This window comes from Zea mays, chromosome 5 (assembly GCF_902167145.1).
Source record: "Zea mays cultivar B73 chromosome 5, Zm-B73-REFERENCE-NAM-5.0, whole genome shotgun sequence".
NCBI lineage: Eukaryota > Viridiplantae > Streptophyta > Magnoliopsida > Poales > Poaceae > Zea > Zea mays.
The window spans coordinates 100,509,690-100,529,498 of record NC_050100.1 but is presented as its reverse complement, the minus strand read 5'-3'; the positions used below and the strand labels follow the sequence as shown (position 1 = coordinate 100,529,498).

The window sequence follows — 19,809 nt, the reverse complement described above, 5'->3', positions numbered from 1 at the left end:
AATCATTGGGAAAACCAGCCAATTTTGAATTAAGTCATCTAGAGAAATTGCAAGCGCATAGATATGTGTTGTACAATTGTGTTGTTGTTAATCCATATCTAAAGTAAGTGTTTTGGTTAACTAATGAACTATGCATATAGATTATGAATTATATAATTATATGGTAATCATGGTATAGGGAACATGCTTCTTATCTGAAACGAAAGAGATGCGACCGTCGCCTAACTCCTAAAGATATTGTGCAGATACAGAATAAAGAATTTCCAGAATGGTTTAGACAACATGTAAGTAGCCTAATCTGATATTTATATTGAATGGAATTTGGGTTTTCTTACATGTATAAATATACACTCTTTTTGTGTGTCTACTGATCTTGCATTTAGAAGAAAAAATGCACCCGACAGCATTAACGAAGACATTAGATGGTTGGCACGAGGTCCATTGGAGTTTGCAAGAAGACATAGAGCATATAACATACGTGGGTTCAGATTTAGGGCCAAAAGGTATGATAAGGCGACACAAAATAGTGGAGTTGTTGTCACTGCAAAGACCTCTAGCTATTCTTCAGCTGGTGATAATAAGCCTATACTTGGAGATATTTTGTATTATGGCAGGATCCTTGATATCATAGAGATCGATTATTATGGAAGATTTTCAGTGGTACTGTTTAAATGTGAATGGGTTGATGTCACTCGAGGAAAGGGAGTTAAAAAGGATAAGTTTGGCTTATCCCTTGTGAATTTCTCACATCAAATTCACAGAGGTGATAGAATTGAGCATGAACCATTTGTGTTTGCCAATCAAGTTGACCAAGTGTTCTACTTGGAAGATCGGACAAACCCTGGGTGCTCAGTTGTCTTGAAGATGAAGCCCAGAGATGTATATGACATGGGAGAAGATTGGAATGATGTACAATCTGAACCTTTTCATGTCAGCAAGCTTGGGGACCTGTTTAAGAATGCACACGACAACCATTCATGGACTAGAAGTGATATGGAAGGCAATACGGTAGATGGAACTGCTAAAGACCATGACATTGGTAGTGATATAGAAGATGGGTGCTAAATAAGAATACTCCATCAGGTACACAAAGTTTCTCTTTCTTATAATCTGAACCATTTGGGTGGTCTGCAAATACACATCTATTAGTGTTTGTCTTCCTTGCTTATTTTAAATTCAGGTAATTATGCAATGCAGAAATTTAGGTTTCTTGATCTACATATTAATTGACCAATGTTGAATACACATCTAATAGAAGCATTTAAGTATCAAAATTTTGTCTGTAGTGAATGCAAATTGTTGGAAGCAATTGCAGTAGAGTTATCTTTTAGTTTTTTTCGATGGAAATCAACATGGACACCAGGGATCATGTGGCTGTCAAGGTCCTCGACAAGGCAAAGGTTCACAAGAACAAACTAGCTGAACAGGTAGACTGTCATCAAGACTTTAACTATTTGCACTAGTACTTCCTTAGATTTCACTGTTTTCCATATATCTGAACTGCATAGCAAATCAAAATTTCGTTTTTGTCAAGCTGAAAGAAACTGTCTTCTGTTCTGGATTCAGTTTATGTCTGAAATCAATCTGAAAGAACAACTTAATTTTTTTCATTCCTGAGAGGCCTGCATGCTTATATGTGTTGTTTTTCTCTTTTTGTAGCTCAAGGAATGTAGCTCAAAGAACCTGTTGTTGTGCAGATCTCTCTAGCAAATACAAGCCTAGAAAGAAGCATTGCTTGACCGCTTCGACCATCGGCGCTGGTGGCAGCCTGGACAAAGCTCCTTGTCGAAGCACCAAGACGACAAGACTCATCAACAGCGAGAACTAGGAGTATAGACAGATGGTGTGGAGATCTCTTGTACAAATATGAGGACAAATTGTAGGGCATTGAACTACCGCGTAGCTTAGTGTTGACTGTTAGTTTTGGGGTGCTTCCTTTTCAATGATGTGTTTGCTGACTGTTACAGTTGGGCTACCAGTTTGCTAATTATCATTTGTGTCGATGCTGATTAATGTGAACTCTATGCTGAACACCTTGTACATATATGAGATGTTGATTATGTGCATCCCAGCGTACTCCCATCAGCAGTTGTCCATGTCTTTTCTAAATATTCGGAAGGTGTCACTCTGTTGTTGCTTCAAATCTGTTTCTATTTGTTTTGGCAAGATTGAAAGGATTGAGGATATCTCATCCAGTTTCGAGTGTCACTTGGCTGAACCTTCTTTGCTTAGCCCCCATTTTCTTTTAGACTTATTTCGAGTGTCATGAAACTGTGGCAAATGAACCCCCCCTTTAACTCAGATCTTCTTTAGCATATTACACAACAGAACTAGTTTATCTTGGTTATCAGAACACAAGCAGATGGGTGGCACACCATTATCTTCAGTTATGGGTTTTGAAAATGGCCAGGACACACCTCACTACTCCAAGCCTTTTAACACAAGTGAGCAGGGTATAAGTTACAGGGGCCCAAGAGTTATAGTGCTTCAAAGTGGGGTAAAAATACAAAAATTCAGATTCAGCTATCTGAACCAAATTCAGTTTTAGTAAACTGCACCAAGTCTGAAATTTTTGAAACCGACCAACCCCACTTTGGACCACTTTTCACTCAGTTGCATATGGTTTTAGGGCTACCATACTTAATAAAAGTTGTTCTCCTACAGTTACTCTTCAAGTTTTCTATAATAACCTTTTGCCAAAAGCCCATAGATCAAAAGTTACAGGGGCCCAAAAACAAGCAAACCAAACTATTTTCAGCTGCACCAAAACTGTACCAAATCTGAAATCTGCAAATTACTCCAAATGTCTATCAAAAACTTGAAAATCTTCACGCATGAAAGTTGTTTAATTTGAAACACTCTACAACTTTGGTATTTTGATTTTTGGAAAAATATGGCTAGATTTTAAATTCCACTTTTAGGCTAAACCTTTTCTTCTAGGGTTAATTAGATGTGTGCCATTACATTTTGTCTGGTTTTGACATATATATGTTTTGTAAATAGACTCTACAATATTATTTGGATCTGCAAGTCTGCAACTTTGATGAGAAAAATGCCTGTACAGATAGATGTTTCAGCTACTTGTACTAGAACAAGATGAACTTGTGCAGATTCAGCATACATATGTTTCAGCTAAAACATGAATTACCAACCCTTAAGGTAGTATGCCAACTAATGAGTAATCTGTTGTTCCACCTTTTCTAAATTTTACACCAAAATCAAGTGTCCCAACTATGTATCTTATGATCCTCTTAATGGCACACCAGTGCTCCTTACCAGGGGCTTCCATAAACCTGCTCACCAAACCCACTTCAAAGGATAAGTCTGGCCTTGTGTTTACTAGGTATCTCAAGCTCCCAATCACACTTCTATACTGGGTTGTATCACTCTTTGTTCCCTTTTCAGCAGTTACAAGCTTAACCCTCTGCTCCATTGGGGTGTCTGTTGGATTGCACCTGCCCATGTTGCACTGCTCTACAATCTTGGCTGCATAAGACCTCTGGCAAATAGTGATTTCATTTGTCCCTTGCCTTACCTCCATACCCAAGTAGTAACTAAGCAGCCCCAGTTCACTCATACTAAAAGTCTTCTTCATCTGTTGCTTGAAATCTACAATGTCACTTGCAGAGGGGCCACAAATGATAAGGTCATCCACATATACTCCTATAATCAGCATGGACTTCCCAACTCCCCTTCTGTAGACAGCATGTTCTACTTTGCATCACTTTGAATCTAGTCTAATGTTCCAAGCTCTGGGAGCTTGTTTTAAGCCATACAGTGCTTTATTCAGTTTGAGCACCAGTTGGCCCTTCTCTGGGTTCTGAAATCCTGGAGGTTGTGTTACATAGACCTGTATCTCAATGGTGGATGTTGTGAACTTTGAGTGCTCGGGGTCTGAGGACTGTTGTTAGTAGTTGCACTGGAACTTGACCCCTGTAATCCCCCCTGTGACACTTGTGGTGTTACTGTTATTTGTGGTGTCACTGGTGTGTGAGGTGAGGGTGGAGAATTTTGTGCACCCTCTGAATCTTCAACACTTCCACCTGAAACACCTAGCTGCTGCAACACCTGATCAGGCACAGTGTACTGAAACTGGAATTCACAAGAACCAGATTCTGTCTCAGCTTGCTGAACATTTTCATCACTGTCCCAATTCCACCCCACTTCTTCTTCCAGCTGAAGGATCATACATCCTGTACCCTTTGGTCCCTGCCTCATATCCAAGCAGAACCATTTTTGTGGACCTGTCTGACAATTTTTCAACACCTGGACCAATCTTCTTCACATGACCCACACAACCAAAAGTCTTCAAGTGACCAACTTGTGGTTTCTTGCCATGCCAGGCCTCATATGGTGTTCTCCCTTGCACACTCTTAGTCGGAGACCTATTTAACAGGTAAACTGCAGTTGTTACTGCTTCTCCCTAGAATCTTGGTGGCACACCCTTATCTTTGAGCAGGCATCTAGCCATCTCCACTACAGATTGGTTCCTTCTCACAACAACCCCATTTTGCTGAGGAGAATAGGGAGTGGTGGTGTAATGTTTGATTCCTTGCTCATTGCAAAAAACAGTGAAGGACCCTGAGTTAAACTCTCCCCCTCTATCTGTCCTCAAAGCTTTCAAATTACCTCCCAACTCAATTTCAGCTCTTTGTTTTATCTTCTGTAGTGATGCCAATGCCTGATCCTTTGTGTTCAACAGATCTACCCACATATACCTGCTGTAATCATCTACTACAAGCAGGAAATAGGATTTTCCACCAACTGTCTTTGGTCTAATCTGCCCACACAAATTTGCATGAAACAATTCTAGTCCCTTTTGAGCTCTGAATTCAGACTTCCTTGGAAATGGTGTTCTATGTTGTTTACCCAAAGTGCATCCATCACAGACCTGTTCCACCCTGTCTACTAAGGGCATCCCTTCCACCATCTTCAATCTACCTAGTTCTCTAAGTGACCTAAAATTCAGGTGCCCAAATTTGGCATGCCATTTCCAGGCAGGATCAGTGTGCTTTGCCAGGAAACAAACAGGTGAATCAGCATCTAGTTTCAGAGTGTACAGCCTGTTACCAGTGCAAGGTGCACTGATTAGCAGGTTATTTTCAGGATCTAGTACACTCAACCTCCCATTAAACAGTCTAATATCACATCCACCCTCTTCAAGCTGACCAAGACTTATTATATTACTCTTCAGTTATGGGATGTAATAAACATTTGTGAAGACTTTGTGCTGATTTTGCTTTCACTGAACTCCCTCCATCAGATCGATGGGGAGCCTTAGGCTTCCACTGACATGAGTCACTACTGCTACTGTCTTTATTTGAAGACGACTGAAAATGATGCTTATGCTTTTCAAGCCAATCTTCTTCAGCTAACAGTAAACGACCTATTTTATCAGTGATGTGCTCAACCTTGTCTTCTAGTCGATCTTCAGCAGCACGAAGTCTGCCAACAAGATCTTCAACTATAAGATCCTTCATCTCACAAACATTTCAATGGATACTGCTACTTGATTAAATCGGGGTGGTACAACACGCAGGAACTTTTTGACCACATGGGTATCATCTATAGATTCACCAAGGGATTTGATATTTGTGACAAGGTTAGTAATTCTCATCCCAAAATCCTCAACACTCTCCCCCTCCTTGAACTCTATATTCTCAAATTCTCTAATAAGTTTCTGCACATTTACCTCCTTAACTCGATCAGCACCAATCCTCATGATCTTCACAGCCTCCCAAGCCTGTTTGACTGTCTTCTTTGCACCAAGTGTCCCCCACATCTCTTTGGGAACAGATCTCATCAGAGCACCCATTGCTTGCCTGTCTTGTGAACGCCTGACGTTGGTTCCGGGATCAATCACTTCCCAAATCTCCATCGCCTCGTAGTTGATCTGCATCAACATTGCCCACTCTGCATAGTTGGATCGGGTCAGCATGGGCCATACCAGAGAACTTTTCTTTGATAATTGACGTCGTGGCACTTGGACATACCCTTCGAAACAATCCAGTCCACGAAGAAGGGGGCTCGTCAGCTATCATCGTTGCCGAGCCACAACCCCTGATGCAACAGCTTCGACTTCACCTTGCAAAGCCCCATCTTCACCCGCATACCAGACGCCGAGAATCAAAAGCAACCATCGAAGGCCTAGGCCGAGACAAACTTCAATGTGATGCCTTCAGGAAGGGAGTGACGTCGGGGACGACACTGTCGCGAGTCCGAGATGGACCAGGCTTTCGCTCAAGGAAGAAAATGTTCGGGAATACGACGCAGCCAACAGGGGAAGCGGCGCCCAAGGGCGTCACCGTCGCCGAGGCTCTCGCCCAAGAAGCCCCCAGCACCAACGTCAGGCCAAGAGCTACCGTCGTCGCCGTCCTCCATACCATATGCGTCACACAGGCACGTGCCAGAGCCGCACCCAGCAGCCGATGGCACTAGCACACACGGCCACCAAATCTAGATGTCGCTGAGCACCCTGCCACCTTACGCCGTCCTGGTTGTTTGGTCCTTACCGGTTGTTTGGTCCTTACCAGTAAGGTTTGTTCTAGTATCTATACTTACATGTGAAGCTCATTGAACCGGTTGTTTGGTCCTTACCAGTAAGGTTTGTTAAGAACACTTGTCCGTCGTCACAAAACACCATTGTGGACCACCCCATCGTCGACCGAGCTGCTCACGGTTTCTCCAGACAAGTTTAGGTGAGCACCATGACTTTTGTAAGCCGGTGAGGCTTTCTGTATTTCTGAATTGCACGCTACCGTATTCAAACTCTTCCGGTTACCCTACCAGGATCCCAATGTCCGTCGTCACCGTGATCTAGGCAGTCTAGACTATTTGAATCCGATTCGCTTACGGGTTAGGTCGGGACGGGCTCGGGTGACGTTTAAGAATGCAAATCCTTGCCGGAGATAACCTGCGTCGGTTTCGGCCCAGTCACTTCCGCGCAACTCCTGTTTTTTAAAGTTTATGTTCTGGATTGGTTATTGTAATATTTGCAACTTTGCGTGAATGGTCCTTGGAAATGAACGAGTTCATCGAAACTCGGCACCTCGAGTAAGTTATTCGATCCACTTACATATCTATCCGAGGCCTTGAGGGCAAGGATTGGTGTACGTGGGCCCGATAACTTGGTTGGGTTGTGACAGCGATGATAAATCCACTAAAGAAGCAAAACAAATTTTATTTTGATATAGAGAGAGTATTATAAACTATACATGAGATGGTTGCTTCGGTAGAGAGAAGCTTTTTAAAATTAAATTTTTATGAACTATTTATGGTCAACAATAACTCAAGAGAGGTTAAATGGCTTGGTGATTCTATATATCGAAAAAAGTTGTTGGATGAGGCTTCTATATCGAATTTCGCACTGGGCCCCTGAAAAGCCAGGAACGGCCCTGCTTGATCTGCTTCAAGTGTTTCATCAATTTATTGCGCGATGGTATCAATTGAAATGTACATTAATATTATAATTGTGTAACAAATCTTCCTTGTATTATGGTTAAAATTTAACAATACAAGTATTTTGAATTACACGATCAGTTTTTAGCAAAATATTTGAAAACCATATTGAATTAATTAAATAATTAAGGTATTATTTTATGTTTCCCTCCCATTATTTTATTTCCCTCCAATTTATTTTACTGACATACTATATTTCCCTCCGTTCTTTTGGATCCCTCCAGTTCTTTTCGTAGTGGGCCCACTCTCCATAGACATAGCAAACTTCTTTCATCTCCTGCAGACCTCCCCACCACTTTTCCTTCATCCGCGAGGGGCACAACGGAGGGCTCTCCATCCGTTGTCCAGGGGCTCCATCCGTGCCGTAGTCGCTCGTCCAGGTCGCGACCCCTCTCTGGTTCGCCGCCCCAACCTTGCCTTCCACCGCGCCCTTGCCTACCACCGCCATCGCCGCCTCCACGGCCATCACCACTGCCTCGTCCACCGGCGCCACGGCCCCGCCCTTGGCCACCACCGACACGTACACGGCCTACTTTCGTGGCCGCCGTCCTCCGCTGTTGGCGCACGCTGAGCCGGAGGTCGGATATCTGCCAAGTCGAGCTAGAGACGGAGGTCAGCCTCTGCCTACGAATCATCATCATCAGCCAACAGGTGCTAATCTACCTTTTTTTTATTCAGCAAGAGTCGACGTCAGAATCTTACCTCGGTCCATCCAAATTTACTTGCATCATATGATTCTTAGACGACCAAATTATTGTCATTGATTGGTCTGCAAATACATATGGACTGTTAGTATTTTCCTTCCCTACTTGTTTTCAATTTAGGTCATTGTGCAGTTGTAACTGGTAATGGCACGGGCTGGGAAACAACGCATTACTCGTAGCCATGATGAATACTTGTCTGAGGACCATATTGGAGAGAAAAGTCCCCAAACAAATGTTGCATCATCTGAACAAAACATAAGTAATAAAGAAGACCATTTAGATAGCAGAAGCGATAATGAGTCCCAAGGTATGCACACATTACTTGTAATACCGCACCTTGTCTTTATGGATACTTGCATATGTCATTCTCACTACTGAAAATTGTTTTTTTGGAGACATAACTATGTCAAATAACATAAATGGAGAGGACCAACTTGATGGCGCTGATGAGGTTAAAGAGGTTAAAAGGCGTGGGAAGACAAAACTTATTAATGTTTGGAACATTCCAAGAGGCCATAGGGTTGTAGTTAATTGTAATGAGCTGAATCAGCCTATCGGAGAAGAGGCAGGAGTCCTTGCAAAATTCCTTGGCATGGTTGCTAGGAATAGCTCCTTGTGTAGCTTAAGCTTCAAGGATTGGAGACTACTTATAGGAAAGAAAGATAGGAACCATAAACAAATCAATAAGGAGGCCATTCTTAATCAAGTAAAGGTAAACTTTCACATTTTTCAGTTGCCATGTAGTAATAGTACACTTTCACAATTCTTTTCCAATTGTTATGCAGAAGAGATTTCTTTACCCTGCCCGCATGGAAACATGGGTGCTGCGAACAATTGGAGAGAGATGGAGGCAACACAAGTCCAATTTGAAATCCATTTATTTTGACCCACATAAGAGTCAGGATGCTAATAATAGTAATGCTCCTGATGGTGTATTAGCTGATCAGTGGGTTGCGCTTGTCAATAATTGGATGACCCCTAAAGCACAGGTACATTACTATAGTCATGATAATCATTTCGTTATTTATCTGATGAACCATCTAATTTACTTTTGTTCCTATATACTCTTTGTTTCGTAGGATTTAAGTGAGGCCAATAGGATAAATTGTACAAGAAGAAAGTCAATGCATACATCTGGAACAAAAAGCTTTGCTCGAAATAGAGAAGAATTGGTATTATTTTTGCATATATAATTCACAGCATGTTCTTTACAAATGTCAAAAATCCATGTTAATTACATTACCTTAGTTATATTTTTATTAACATGTTTACAGAGGGAACAAGATCCTGAAAAGAAATACCCTCATAGGGTTGTTTTGTATATCCATACACACAAGTCTAACATCGGCAATAACAGAAATGCACATGTGGTACAGTAATTGCAAAAAAATGTTTCATTTACTTTTTTTCAAATCCAATTGTTCTTCCATGGTGTTTATTGAGTATTGTTATTCTCTTGCAAGGGTGAATTGAAGGAACTTTTAGCACAACAACCTGATTTAGCGGACTCTAGTAATGGAAAGGATGCATGGGAAGGAGATGCACTAAACAGAATATTAGGAAAGGAAAAGCCTAGCCATATCCATGGTCTGGGCCTTGTTCCAAATCCAAAACAAGTTTTTGATCCCTCGACATCAAGCCGTATGAAGCATCTAAATGTAACCACTTTGGATGAAACATCCAGTGAAGATGTAGTATCACTTAGACTTGAATTGGAAAAACTTCAAAAGCATGTCCAGAAGCAAGATGATACTATACTAGATTTGCAACATACCGTGGAGCGACAGAAAAGGCAACATGTAAATCCAAATAACCTTATTTCTAACTCACTAAAGATTGCATGGACTTAGCATTTTTATGTCCTAATGTTTTTATGCTATTACAGGGCTATCCAGATGCTCCTTTATCGCCACCAACAGATGTTCGTCCTGCTATGAAACGACAAGTATGTATCTCTATGAAAATATATAAGTTTACTACTGTACTTGCTCGTACAATCCAGCATCGCCATGAGCTTATTTTAAAAAAAATGATGATGCAAATGTCTTTGATTCGGATAAGTTCATACCATAGTAAAATTACTCTTCGTCTGCAAAATAGCAATCCTACTCTACAACTCCCAGTGGATCTGAACCAAAATTCTCAAACCAAAGTTCTACCCTCTCAACTGATCTGAACCGTCTGGACAGCAGCCTCAAGAACGTTAAGTTTTAAATGGTAAGGGCTCCCTCCGGTGGCTCTGCCACTTGAGGCTTTGGCTTCTCAACAACAATGGTCTGTGTGGTTAGGACCATTCCAGCTACAGAGGCCGCATTCTGGAGCGCACACCTGGTCACCTTGGCAGGGTCAATCACATTAGCTCTAAAGGATCCAGTATATGTGTCTGCTGTGACAAGAACTAGTCTGAATTGTCTAAAACAATTCCAATGCCAGCAACACACACTATGATGGTATAGGTCTACTCATGAACTTAGTGCCGCACATAATAGATGATGGGTCCTAGTCACATTTACCAGCACAGATAAACATATTAACAGCATTGGACCTCTGGCAAATACAGTTCATACCATCTAACTGCATAGGCACAAATAAACATATTTACTCTTTTGCAGAGTGTGACTTCTATTGAAATCTTCAATATTTAGGGTTTAGGACATAAGATGTTTTTATGTCCTAATGTGTTTATGCTATTACAGGGCTATCTAGATGCTCCTTTATCGCCACCAACAGATGTTCGTCCTGCTATGAAACGACATGTATCTCTATGAAAATATATAAGTTTACTAATTTTTTGCACATATATCTGAATCTTATATATATATATATATTTCCCTACAACAGCGAATTTATTGTCAACTTCGTAGTGAAGATTCTAGTATGTTTGGTGAACGGAATAACACAATGGTATGAATGCATTACCATGAATTCCATCCTAGTTTTAAAATTTTCAAGCTGTCATTTATCCAATAACTCTACAGGAGGATAAAAACGAAGATGATGAGTACGAGGAACTGCACTCACACTACAAATGTTCTAAAATTTAGGATAAGATTAGTACATTATGAGTACGAGGAACTGCAATCATAGATTTACTCCACCCTAAGGCCATACTGAAGCAATCATATTTTTGTCCATGTTAGAAATCTAGTTTATATGATAGTGTATACATGCTGAAAGTAGCAGCAAGCATCAGATTTCCTAAACTACGTTCCATAGTAGTTCACTGATGTGTGTTCTTTAAATGCAGAGCAAGCCACCACAGTCACGACGTGAAGCACTCCATGCTAGTAGAGTTTCTGCATCAATAAAGGTAAAAACAACAGTACTAATGCAGCCAAGGTGATCAATGTGATCCTTTTGAAACTCAGTGTAGTCTACACGTCTCGGAAATCCTCTAATTATGCACCAAATAAGAACCATCAAGTAACTATTTATTAGTAAAAATTCTTATGCATCCTGCATATTTATAGCTACTTGCTAACCACTAACATCCAAAATTCACTTGTAGGTTTCCACAGATATTTTCTTAAAGAGCACAAGATATCCAAACAGGAAGGTTGCCTTAGGCAGAGTACTTAGCCAGGACCCCAAAACCAAAGTTGGAGATGTTGCTTTAGGCAAAAAAATTTGGATGGTGCGTGTTAGTCTGGTATTTGTGCGCGATGAACCACTAATAAGGCCATATAACAACTTCAAGGTTCTTGGACAAGTAGGCAATAATCCAATTGCATGGCCTTCAAGTTGTGTAAGTTCATCACTTCACTTAACAAGACATTATTCTCCTCATTATTGCATTTGGTTAAAGTATTCTAATTCATTCCTTTTGTAGATTGAAAAGGTTAACTGGTAACATGGGATGAATAATAGCGCCGGGATTGCTAAGGTATTTAATTGGCCCCATAAATACTCTATATCTCCCATGAATAGAGACATCAAGTTTGAGCTAATAGGTTAGGAGACATCAGTGTGTTAGATGTACATATATAAATTTGGGTAGGGCCATTCATATGGGAAGCCCTCACTGATATATGACACTAATAAAACCATAGTAGGGGGGTTTGTGTGACCAAATCTTGAATGCCATAGCCAAGCTGCATCATCTAGCTTTGACAGCAAACAAACTGGAGGTATCACACTCAACTGTACTGGGTACAGTCTGTTCCCAGTGCGAGGTGCACTGACCAACAGGTTATACTCTGGATCGAATACTTTCAGTCTACCAGCAAATAGTCTGATGTCACAACCTGCTTCCTCTAGTTGTCCAAGACTAATTATGTTGCTTTTCAATTGTGGAATGTAGTACACACTAGTGAGTACCTTGTGGTCACCTTGTCTGGTTTTCATCACCACCGAACCTAGTCCACAGATTTTGACAGTAGACCCATCACCAAACTTCACTGACCCACTGACAGTGTCATCAAGTTGAGTAAGTGTAGACTTGGTGCCTGTCATGTGGTTACTAGCTCCAGTGTCTAATATCCAGACTTCATCTGAACAGACTGCAGGCACTACTTTTTCTTCAGACAGGTGTATTTCCTGATAAGTTCCACCTAATGAGTCTTGCACCTCAGCGAAGAGTAGTGCTGCATTCTCCACATCTCCAACTGCAACATTTGCCTCCTGCTGTTTGTGATCCTTCTTATCTCTTTTTGGTCTTTTACAGTCTTCTGCCCAATGACCATAGATGCCACAGTTTTTGCATCTCCCTTTTCTTCTGGGTGTTCCTTGTGATGTCAATTTGACCTTGTGAGGAGTACTGGAGCTAGCACCTTCAGATTTGTTAGAAATCTTTGCCTTCCACTGGTTTGTCCCTCCACTATTAGTGTTCTTGTGTGAATTGGACTGTAACCTTTGCTTGTGTTTCTCCAACCATTCCTCTTCAGCTAGTAGCAGTCTTCCTGCTTTGTCTGTGACTTACACCAGTTTGTCTTCAAACCGATCTTCAGCTGCCCGAAGCCTTCCAACTAGGTCTTCAACTGAAAGTGTCTTGACATCACAGAACATCTCGATTGAGACAGCAACTTGATTGAACTGGGGTGGCACAACTCTTAGAAACTTATTGACAACACGAGTATCTTCTAAGGGTTCACCAAGTGATTTGATAGAAATTTTGACACTTAATAGGAAATATAATTTAAAAAGTTAGGTGGTGTACTCATCTGTATTTTTTACTATTCTTTGTTTTCTTGCATTCTATGAGATGCATGCTTTGTAAGGAATATGATTTGTTTCGTGACAACAAAATTGATAGAATATGTATTTTAAAGTCTAAATTGATGACTATGATGCACCAGGTGACACTCCACTGGACAGTCAACTCCAGATAGGGCTAGACATGTAACGGTCTCAGAAAGAAGGTTGGATATTTTATTTTTAATTGAACTATTGTTTTACCTTTTTCCTTGCTTGCTTTTGCTTTTGCAGAGCTGATGAACTTTAGACGTGCTTGTGCCCATCCTCAGCGCAAAACACAGTGGCAACGAAAGATTTAAGGATGCATGAATATGTACTTCGAACTTTCTTTGTAATAAACCTGGCACTCTCATGTTGCGGCACTTACTGTGGAGGTGGAGCTTTGCTATGCCCCTAGCTATCCCCTCCATTCAAAGGATTGTCATCGCCAGCGCTAGGGATAATTGCCTCTAGTCAGATTTCTAGAAAAAATGTCCACAGTTGAACAACCTTTTTCTTCTCGTCTGCACCCTCTAATTAGCAGCTTAGTCTGAGTCTCCATGTTGTGTGCAATTATATATGAAACTATGGATCAACTTTTTGTAATGCAACTATTGATTTTAAATGTATATATTTTGCTTATTTGCCATGTGTGTGTGGATGATTCCAGAAATATCAAATGTGCATTGTTCAGCTTGTTGTAATCTTAACCTCAAAATAAAATATTCAAATATTTTTTATTGGTTTATTGCTTGCAACGGATAAAAATGTTGCTACAACTCGAAACTAAACGTTGTAGCATCCTATGATAACGAGCTGGTCTTGGGCGGCACCAACACATGTAAGTGTTGTTGTATCTTATAAAAATCTGCTGCAGTTTACCAACGCTTATTTATATGACTTACCAACGTATGTACAAGCGTTGCAGTAGCCCCTAGCAACGGCAGTATAGGCAACACATAATTATGCGTTGGTATAGACCCTAGCAACGCTTATATAGGCTTGTACCAACACATATATGCATTGCTAAAGGGGGGGCATTTTGTAGTGCATGCATTTTAAAACACGAAAGGATTAGAAATTAAAGGAGTAAAAATTTGATCTAACCCACTTCCTTTTAACAACCCGGGCTCACATATTTTCTTTCTTCTACCATAACCTTTACGTTTGATCCTCTTCCACAGATTACTTCACCCACCCCCACCAATGGAGGAGACACTCGTTTCAGTTTCGATTTCCTTTCTCACGAGGGTTTTCCTTCCATCTTGTGGGAGGTGCTCACTCCACCGGTTACCCTACACCCCCTTTGTACACCGTGCAGCTGTACGAGGAGCATCGGGTGCCACGTTGCCGAGTCTAGCTGACTCTGGAGGGTCACCCCCTTCAGCCGGGTTGGTGTTCCCTTGACTCCGAGACTATTGGATTCAAGACGAATGACACCACCGAGGCGGCAGCTTTGAAGACCCTGACGACTTTCTATGGCTACCATCCCCTGGAGATTGTGATGCACCCACTAGGACTCTTCCCCGCTGAGAAGAGGGATGACCCCATGTGGTGCAACCGTGTGAGCCATGTGAAGGACGTGTGGGCTATGTATCCCGACTTAGTTGGGAGGATCACTATTAAGTGCATGAGCGCACTGTACCGCCTACAGGCCCTGTAGAGCGACGCTATGGCACATCTTACTAACCTCGCTCAGACCACAAAGCTCACCCTCGACGGCCGAGAGCACTTCGTGGTCGACTTGTCCTCAGAGTTGGTGGAAAAGGACCTACAGGTGGAACGGTTGAGCCATCGCATCGCCACCCTGGAGCAGCAGGTGGAGATCTGGGACAACACCATTGATGTCCTGGAAAACCAACTTCACAATGTGCAGCAGGAGCTTGAGGAAGCTAACGACCACCTGGACATGCACCACCTGGAGATGGAGGCCAACGAGGCCGAAAGCGAGGGAGAGGAGGCTCCCGAGGAGTTAGGACCAGCCCCTGGTACCAATGCGACTGCCTCCGAGATGCCCCCTTCGCCCATATCAAGTGTCACTTCCACTACTCAGGGTTGATGGGTCATTTTGATGCTTTAGGAGGATAGAAACCCACGCGAGCTTAGTTGATGTCAGATTTTAGACTAGGCTTACGAATACTTTCCCCTAATTTATGTAACCCATGAGAACTTTTGCGAGCAATGAAGTGATTGTAATCATGTTATCCTCGTTCAAATTGATGTTATGTTATGACATTTTCTTTCCGTATGATATATAGCATATTGTTCGGAACTATGAGTTGGGATAACAATGGCGGCAATATCTGTTTTTAGATGGCAGCTAGGCAGCGTCGCGGGTAGAACGAGGAAGTTCCCTCGCCACCTCCTCTAGTTCCCATGGTGCAGGAGCTGATGGCTCAGTAGAACGAAATTCTGCGACAGCTCTTGCAGCGCCAGCCCCACCCTCAGCAGCATGGTGGAGCTATTTCCTGAGCACGCAACCGCCTTTGTTCACCAAGGAAGAGGATCCGTTGGACGCCGACGTGTGGCTACGCGTCGTGGAGTCCAAGTTTCCCCTCCTCACAGGAGACTGCTCTGATGACACCAAGGCTCGCTTCGCTGCACAGTAGCTTCGCGGACCTGCTCGGACATGGTGGGACTATTTCCGCGCCATGCTACCTGCTAATCATGAAGTTTCTTGGGAGGAATTCAAGACTGCTTTCAGGGGACACCACATTCCAGCAGGGATTCTTGACCGCAAGTTGAATGAATTCCTGGCACTTAATCAAGGGACCCGTACTGTGTTGCAATATGCCCAGGCCTTCAATGACTTGTGCCAGTACGCGGGGTATCATGCTGACTCTGATGAAAAGAAGAGAGACCGCTTTCTCAGGGGTCTCAACACCAAGCTGTGTGAGCGACTCAACACTGTCCGGGCTGATAGCTTCAATGAGTTGGTCAACCTGGCCATTTCACAGGAGGACTGTATTGTAGCTCACCGGGCAGAGAAGAAGAGGAAGGCACCAATGTCAGGACCCTCCGCTCCACCCTAGAGGTTCAGGATTGTTTCCAACAATCAGAGTAGAGGATTCCAGCAGCAGGTAGGCAGATGGGTGATCAGGCCACCTCAGCAGCAGCAAGCACCCAACTGCTTTCCAGCTCCCGCTCCAAGGAACAATCAACCCCAGCAGCAGCAGTTCCGCCACGGAAATGGGAACAAGTGCTTCACTTGTGGCAATGTGGGTCATTATGCCAAGGATTGCCCAAGGAATCAGCAAAGGTAGATGCCAGCACCAAATCAAGACAGAGGAAGAAAGCAGAAGGTGCAAGTCAGGCAAGGGAAGCTCAATTTCACTACTCTGGAGGAGTTACCTGAAGGAGCCCCCATTATGACTGGTATCTTTTCAGTTTTTAATCAACCTGCATTAATTCTGTTTGATTCTGGTGCATCTCATAACTTCATTAGCCAGAAGTTCAGTGCTAAATGTCAACTGCCTTTCTATCATACAAAAGGGTCTTTCATGATAGCAACGCTTGGGGGCAAAATTGCAACAAACCAATTAAATTGAAGTGTGCCTATTCAGCTGGGAAGTAAGATCTTCAAAACCACACTCCTGATTTTGGGATTATAGGGTATGGACATCATTCTCGGAGCTGACTGGATGACTCAACACCAAGTGGTGTTGGATGTAGCTACCAGAGCTCTGGAAATCTGTTCTCCTACCTTCGGAGACCTTGCATTGTATCTACCTAGCCAAGACTTTACTTGATCATGTGCTTTTGCTATGATAGAGTTACCCTTGAAGAAGATTCCAGTGGTCTATGAGTATGCAGATGTTTTTCCTGATGAATTTCCAGGAAATGCCACCAGACCGGGATATTGAATTCGCCATCGAGTTGCACCCGGGAATGACACCTATTTCCAAGAGGCCTTACCGGATGCCACCCGCTGAATTGGCAAAATTGAAGAAGCAGTTGCAAGAATTGTTGGACAAGGGTTTCATCCACCCAAGTACTTCACCTTGGGGATGTCTAGCCTTGTTCGTGAAGAAGAAAGATGAAAGCTTGAGGCTATGCATAGATTACTACCCACTTAATGCGGTGACTATCAAGAACAAGTATCCTTTGCCTCGTATTGATGTTCTTTTCGATCAATTGGTCGGAGCTAAAGTGTTTTCCAAGATAGACCTTCGCTCCGGCTATCATCAGATCAAGATACGAGCAAGTGATATTCCGAAGACTGCCTTCTCGACCAGATATGGGCTATATGAGTATTTGGTGATGTCATTTGGGCTGACTAATGCGCCAACATACTTCATGTATCTGATTAATTCGGTCTTCATGCCTGAACTGGACAAGTTCGTGGTGGTTTTCATCGATGATATCTTGGTGTACTCAAAGAACGAAGAAGAGCATGACAGTCATTTGCATGTAGTGCTTCAACGTCTGCGAGAGCACCGTCTTTATGCCAAACTGTAAAAATGTTATTTTTGGCTAAAGGAGATCAAATTCTTGGGTCATACTATCTCTCAAGCGGGTATAGCTATTGATCCAGATAAGGTGCAAGAGGTGATGAACTAGAAGCTGCCAACAACTGTCCATTAGATTCGAAGTTTTCTGAGATTGGCTGGTTATTATCGAAGATTCATCCCAGATTTACCTTGAATTGCAAAGCCCATGACTAAATTGTTGAAGAAGGGAGCCAAGTTTGTTTGGGATTAGAAGTGCAAAAATGCTTTCCACACCTTGAGGCAGCATCTGACCACATCACCAATGTTAGCGCAACCCGACAACAACAAGCCATTTGATGTGTATTGTGATGCCTCTGGCACTAGACTAGGTTGTGTTTTGATGCAAGACAACCGAGTCATTGCCTACACATCAAGGGCACTCAGGCCTCATGAGCAAAATTATCCCACTCATGACTTGGAATTAGCAATCGTGGTTCATGCATTGAAGATGTGGAGACACTATTTGATGGGAACCCACTACAACAACTTCATAGATCATAAGAGCCTCAAGTATATCTTTACTCAGTCTGATCTTAACATGAGGCAGAGAAGATGGCTAGAGCTGATCAAAAACTACGACCTGGAGGTACACTACCACCCGGGGAAAGCCAATGTAGTAGCTGATGCCTTGAGTCAGAAATCGCAATGCAACTGTGTTATGATGGATTCTCGCATCAACACCCTGTGTGATGAGTTGAGAAAAATGAAGATTGAAGTGATTCCTTCTGGTGCTTTGTCTCACATTTTCGTTGAGCCAACTTTGCGAGACCAAATAATCATGGCCCAACTCAGTGACAAGGGAGTGCAAATTATTAAGGAGAACCTCCATCAGAAGACAGAGAAGTATAAGTGTTTCCGCCAAGTTGGGAAGGGTATATTGTGGTTTGGAAGCAGATTAGTGGTTCCTAAAAATAAGGATCTCAAGAAGAAAATCTTGGATGAGGCTCATCTCTCCAAATTCTCCATGCATCCAGGAAGCACCAAGATGTACCATGATCTGAAGCCCTTGTATTGGTGGACCAGAATGAAGAGGGAAATAGCTCGATATGTATCAGAATGTGACACCTGTCGGAGGATAAAGGCAAGCCACTTAAAATCAGCTAGTGCCTAGCAGCCCCTATCAATACCTTCATGGAAATGGGATGACATCAGCATGGATTTTATTGTGGGTCTGCCCGACACCTCTCGGCATCATGATTCAATTTGGGTCATCGTGGACCGATTGACAAAAGTGGCACATTTTCTTCCAGTGCACATGTGGCGGAACCGCCCGAATTATTCCAACTTAAGTGCCTAAGTCCCACCTCAAAGGCTAGACCACACTTAAATAGGAATAAAACGTCAGTCCCTCGGATCTGGTCCGACGAAGCCACTAATAGGATCAAGTACCACGTACTCACTCAAAGGTGAGGCACAGAGCAAATACAATAAAGCATAAAACCACACATTAAGGAGTATTTAATTTATTACAACATCATTGGAGTTTATCAAAAGTAGTGATCATTGTTCGGAATGCAGCAGAATATAACTAACGGTAAATAAAGGGAGGGATGGGGAAGCTTGGCCCATCACTCCTCATGCTCCACCTCTGCTGAGGTAGGGTCCCACTCGACTGTCCAACCCGGTGGCAAGATGGACGGCCAAGTCACTCCAGCAACCATGTCCTCCAGAGAACCTGTAAAAATTTATGCCACAAGCAAGGCTGAGTATACTAATACTCAGCTAGACTTACCCGGTGTGAGGAGTCTACTCCTCTACCTCTAGACATGCAGTTGTTTGGCTGAGGGGTTTGGTTTGCCAAAAGCACTAGCTGAGTCTAAAAACAAGTTTTAACTTTTCAAGTTTTAGTAGAATCCTTTAGACTAGATGTGTACCTAGCTAATCATACATGGTATCAAACATTTTTACCAATCAACATCTTTTGCCAGTCACCTCATTTCCACTTATTACTCAATGTAGCAGCATGGATCAAGCAGTCTCATTAG

General features: G+C 42.5%; 1 protein-coding gene and 1 long non-coding RNA gene across 2 annotated transcripts; both read left to right on the top strand.

Annotated features, from left to right (window-relative positions):
- The first annotated feature begins 8,777 nt into the window (after nt 1-8,777).
- On the top strand, nt 8,778-9,318 carry LOC103626745 (uncharacterized). Its single transcript, XR_553118.2, has 3 exons — nt 8,778-8,874; nt 8,948-9,151; nt 9,242-9,318. It is a non-coding gene; the product is annotated as an uncharacterized lncRNA (long non-coding RNA).
- A 476-nt stretch (nt 9,319-9,794) lies between these two features.
- Nucleotides 9,795-11,213, top strand: LOC109939517 (uncharacterized). Its single transcript, XM_020537704.1, has 4 exons — nt 9,795-9,961; nt 10,048-10,107; nt 11,004-11,066; nt 11,141-11,213. The coding sequence occupies exons 1-4, from the start codon at nt 9,806-9,808 to the stop codon at nt 11,204-11,206; spliced, it is 345 nt and encodes a 114-aa protein (XP_020393293.1). The 5' UTR covers nt 9,795-9,805; the 3' UTR covers nt 11,207-11,213.
- The last annotated feature ends 8,596 nt before the right edge of the window (nt 11,214-19,809 follow it).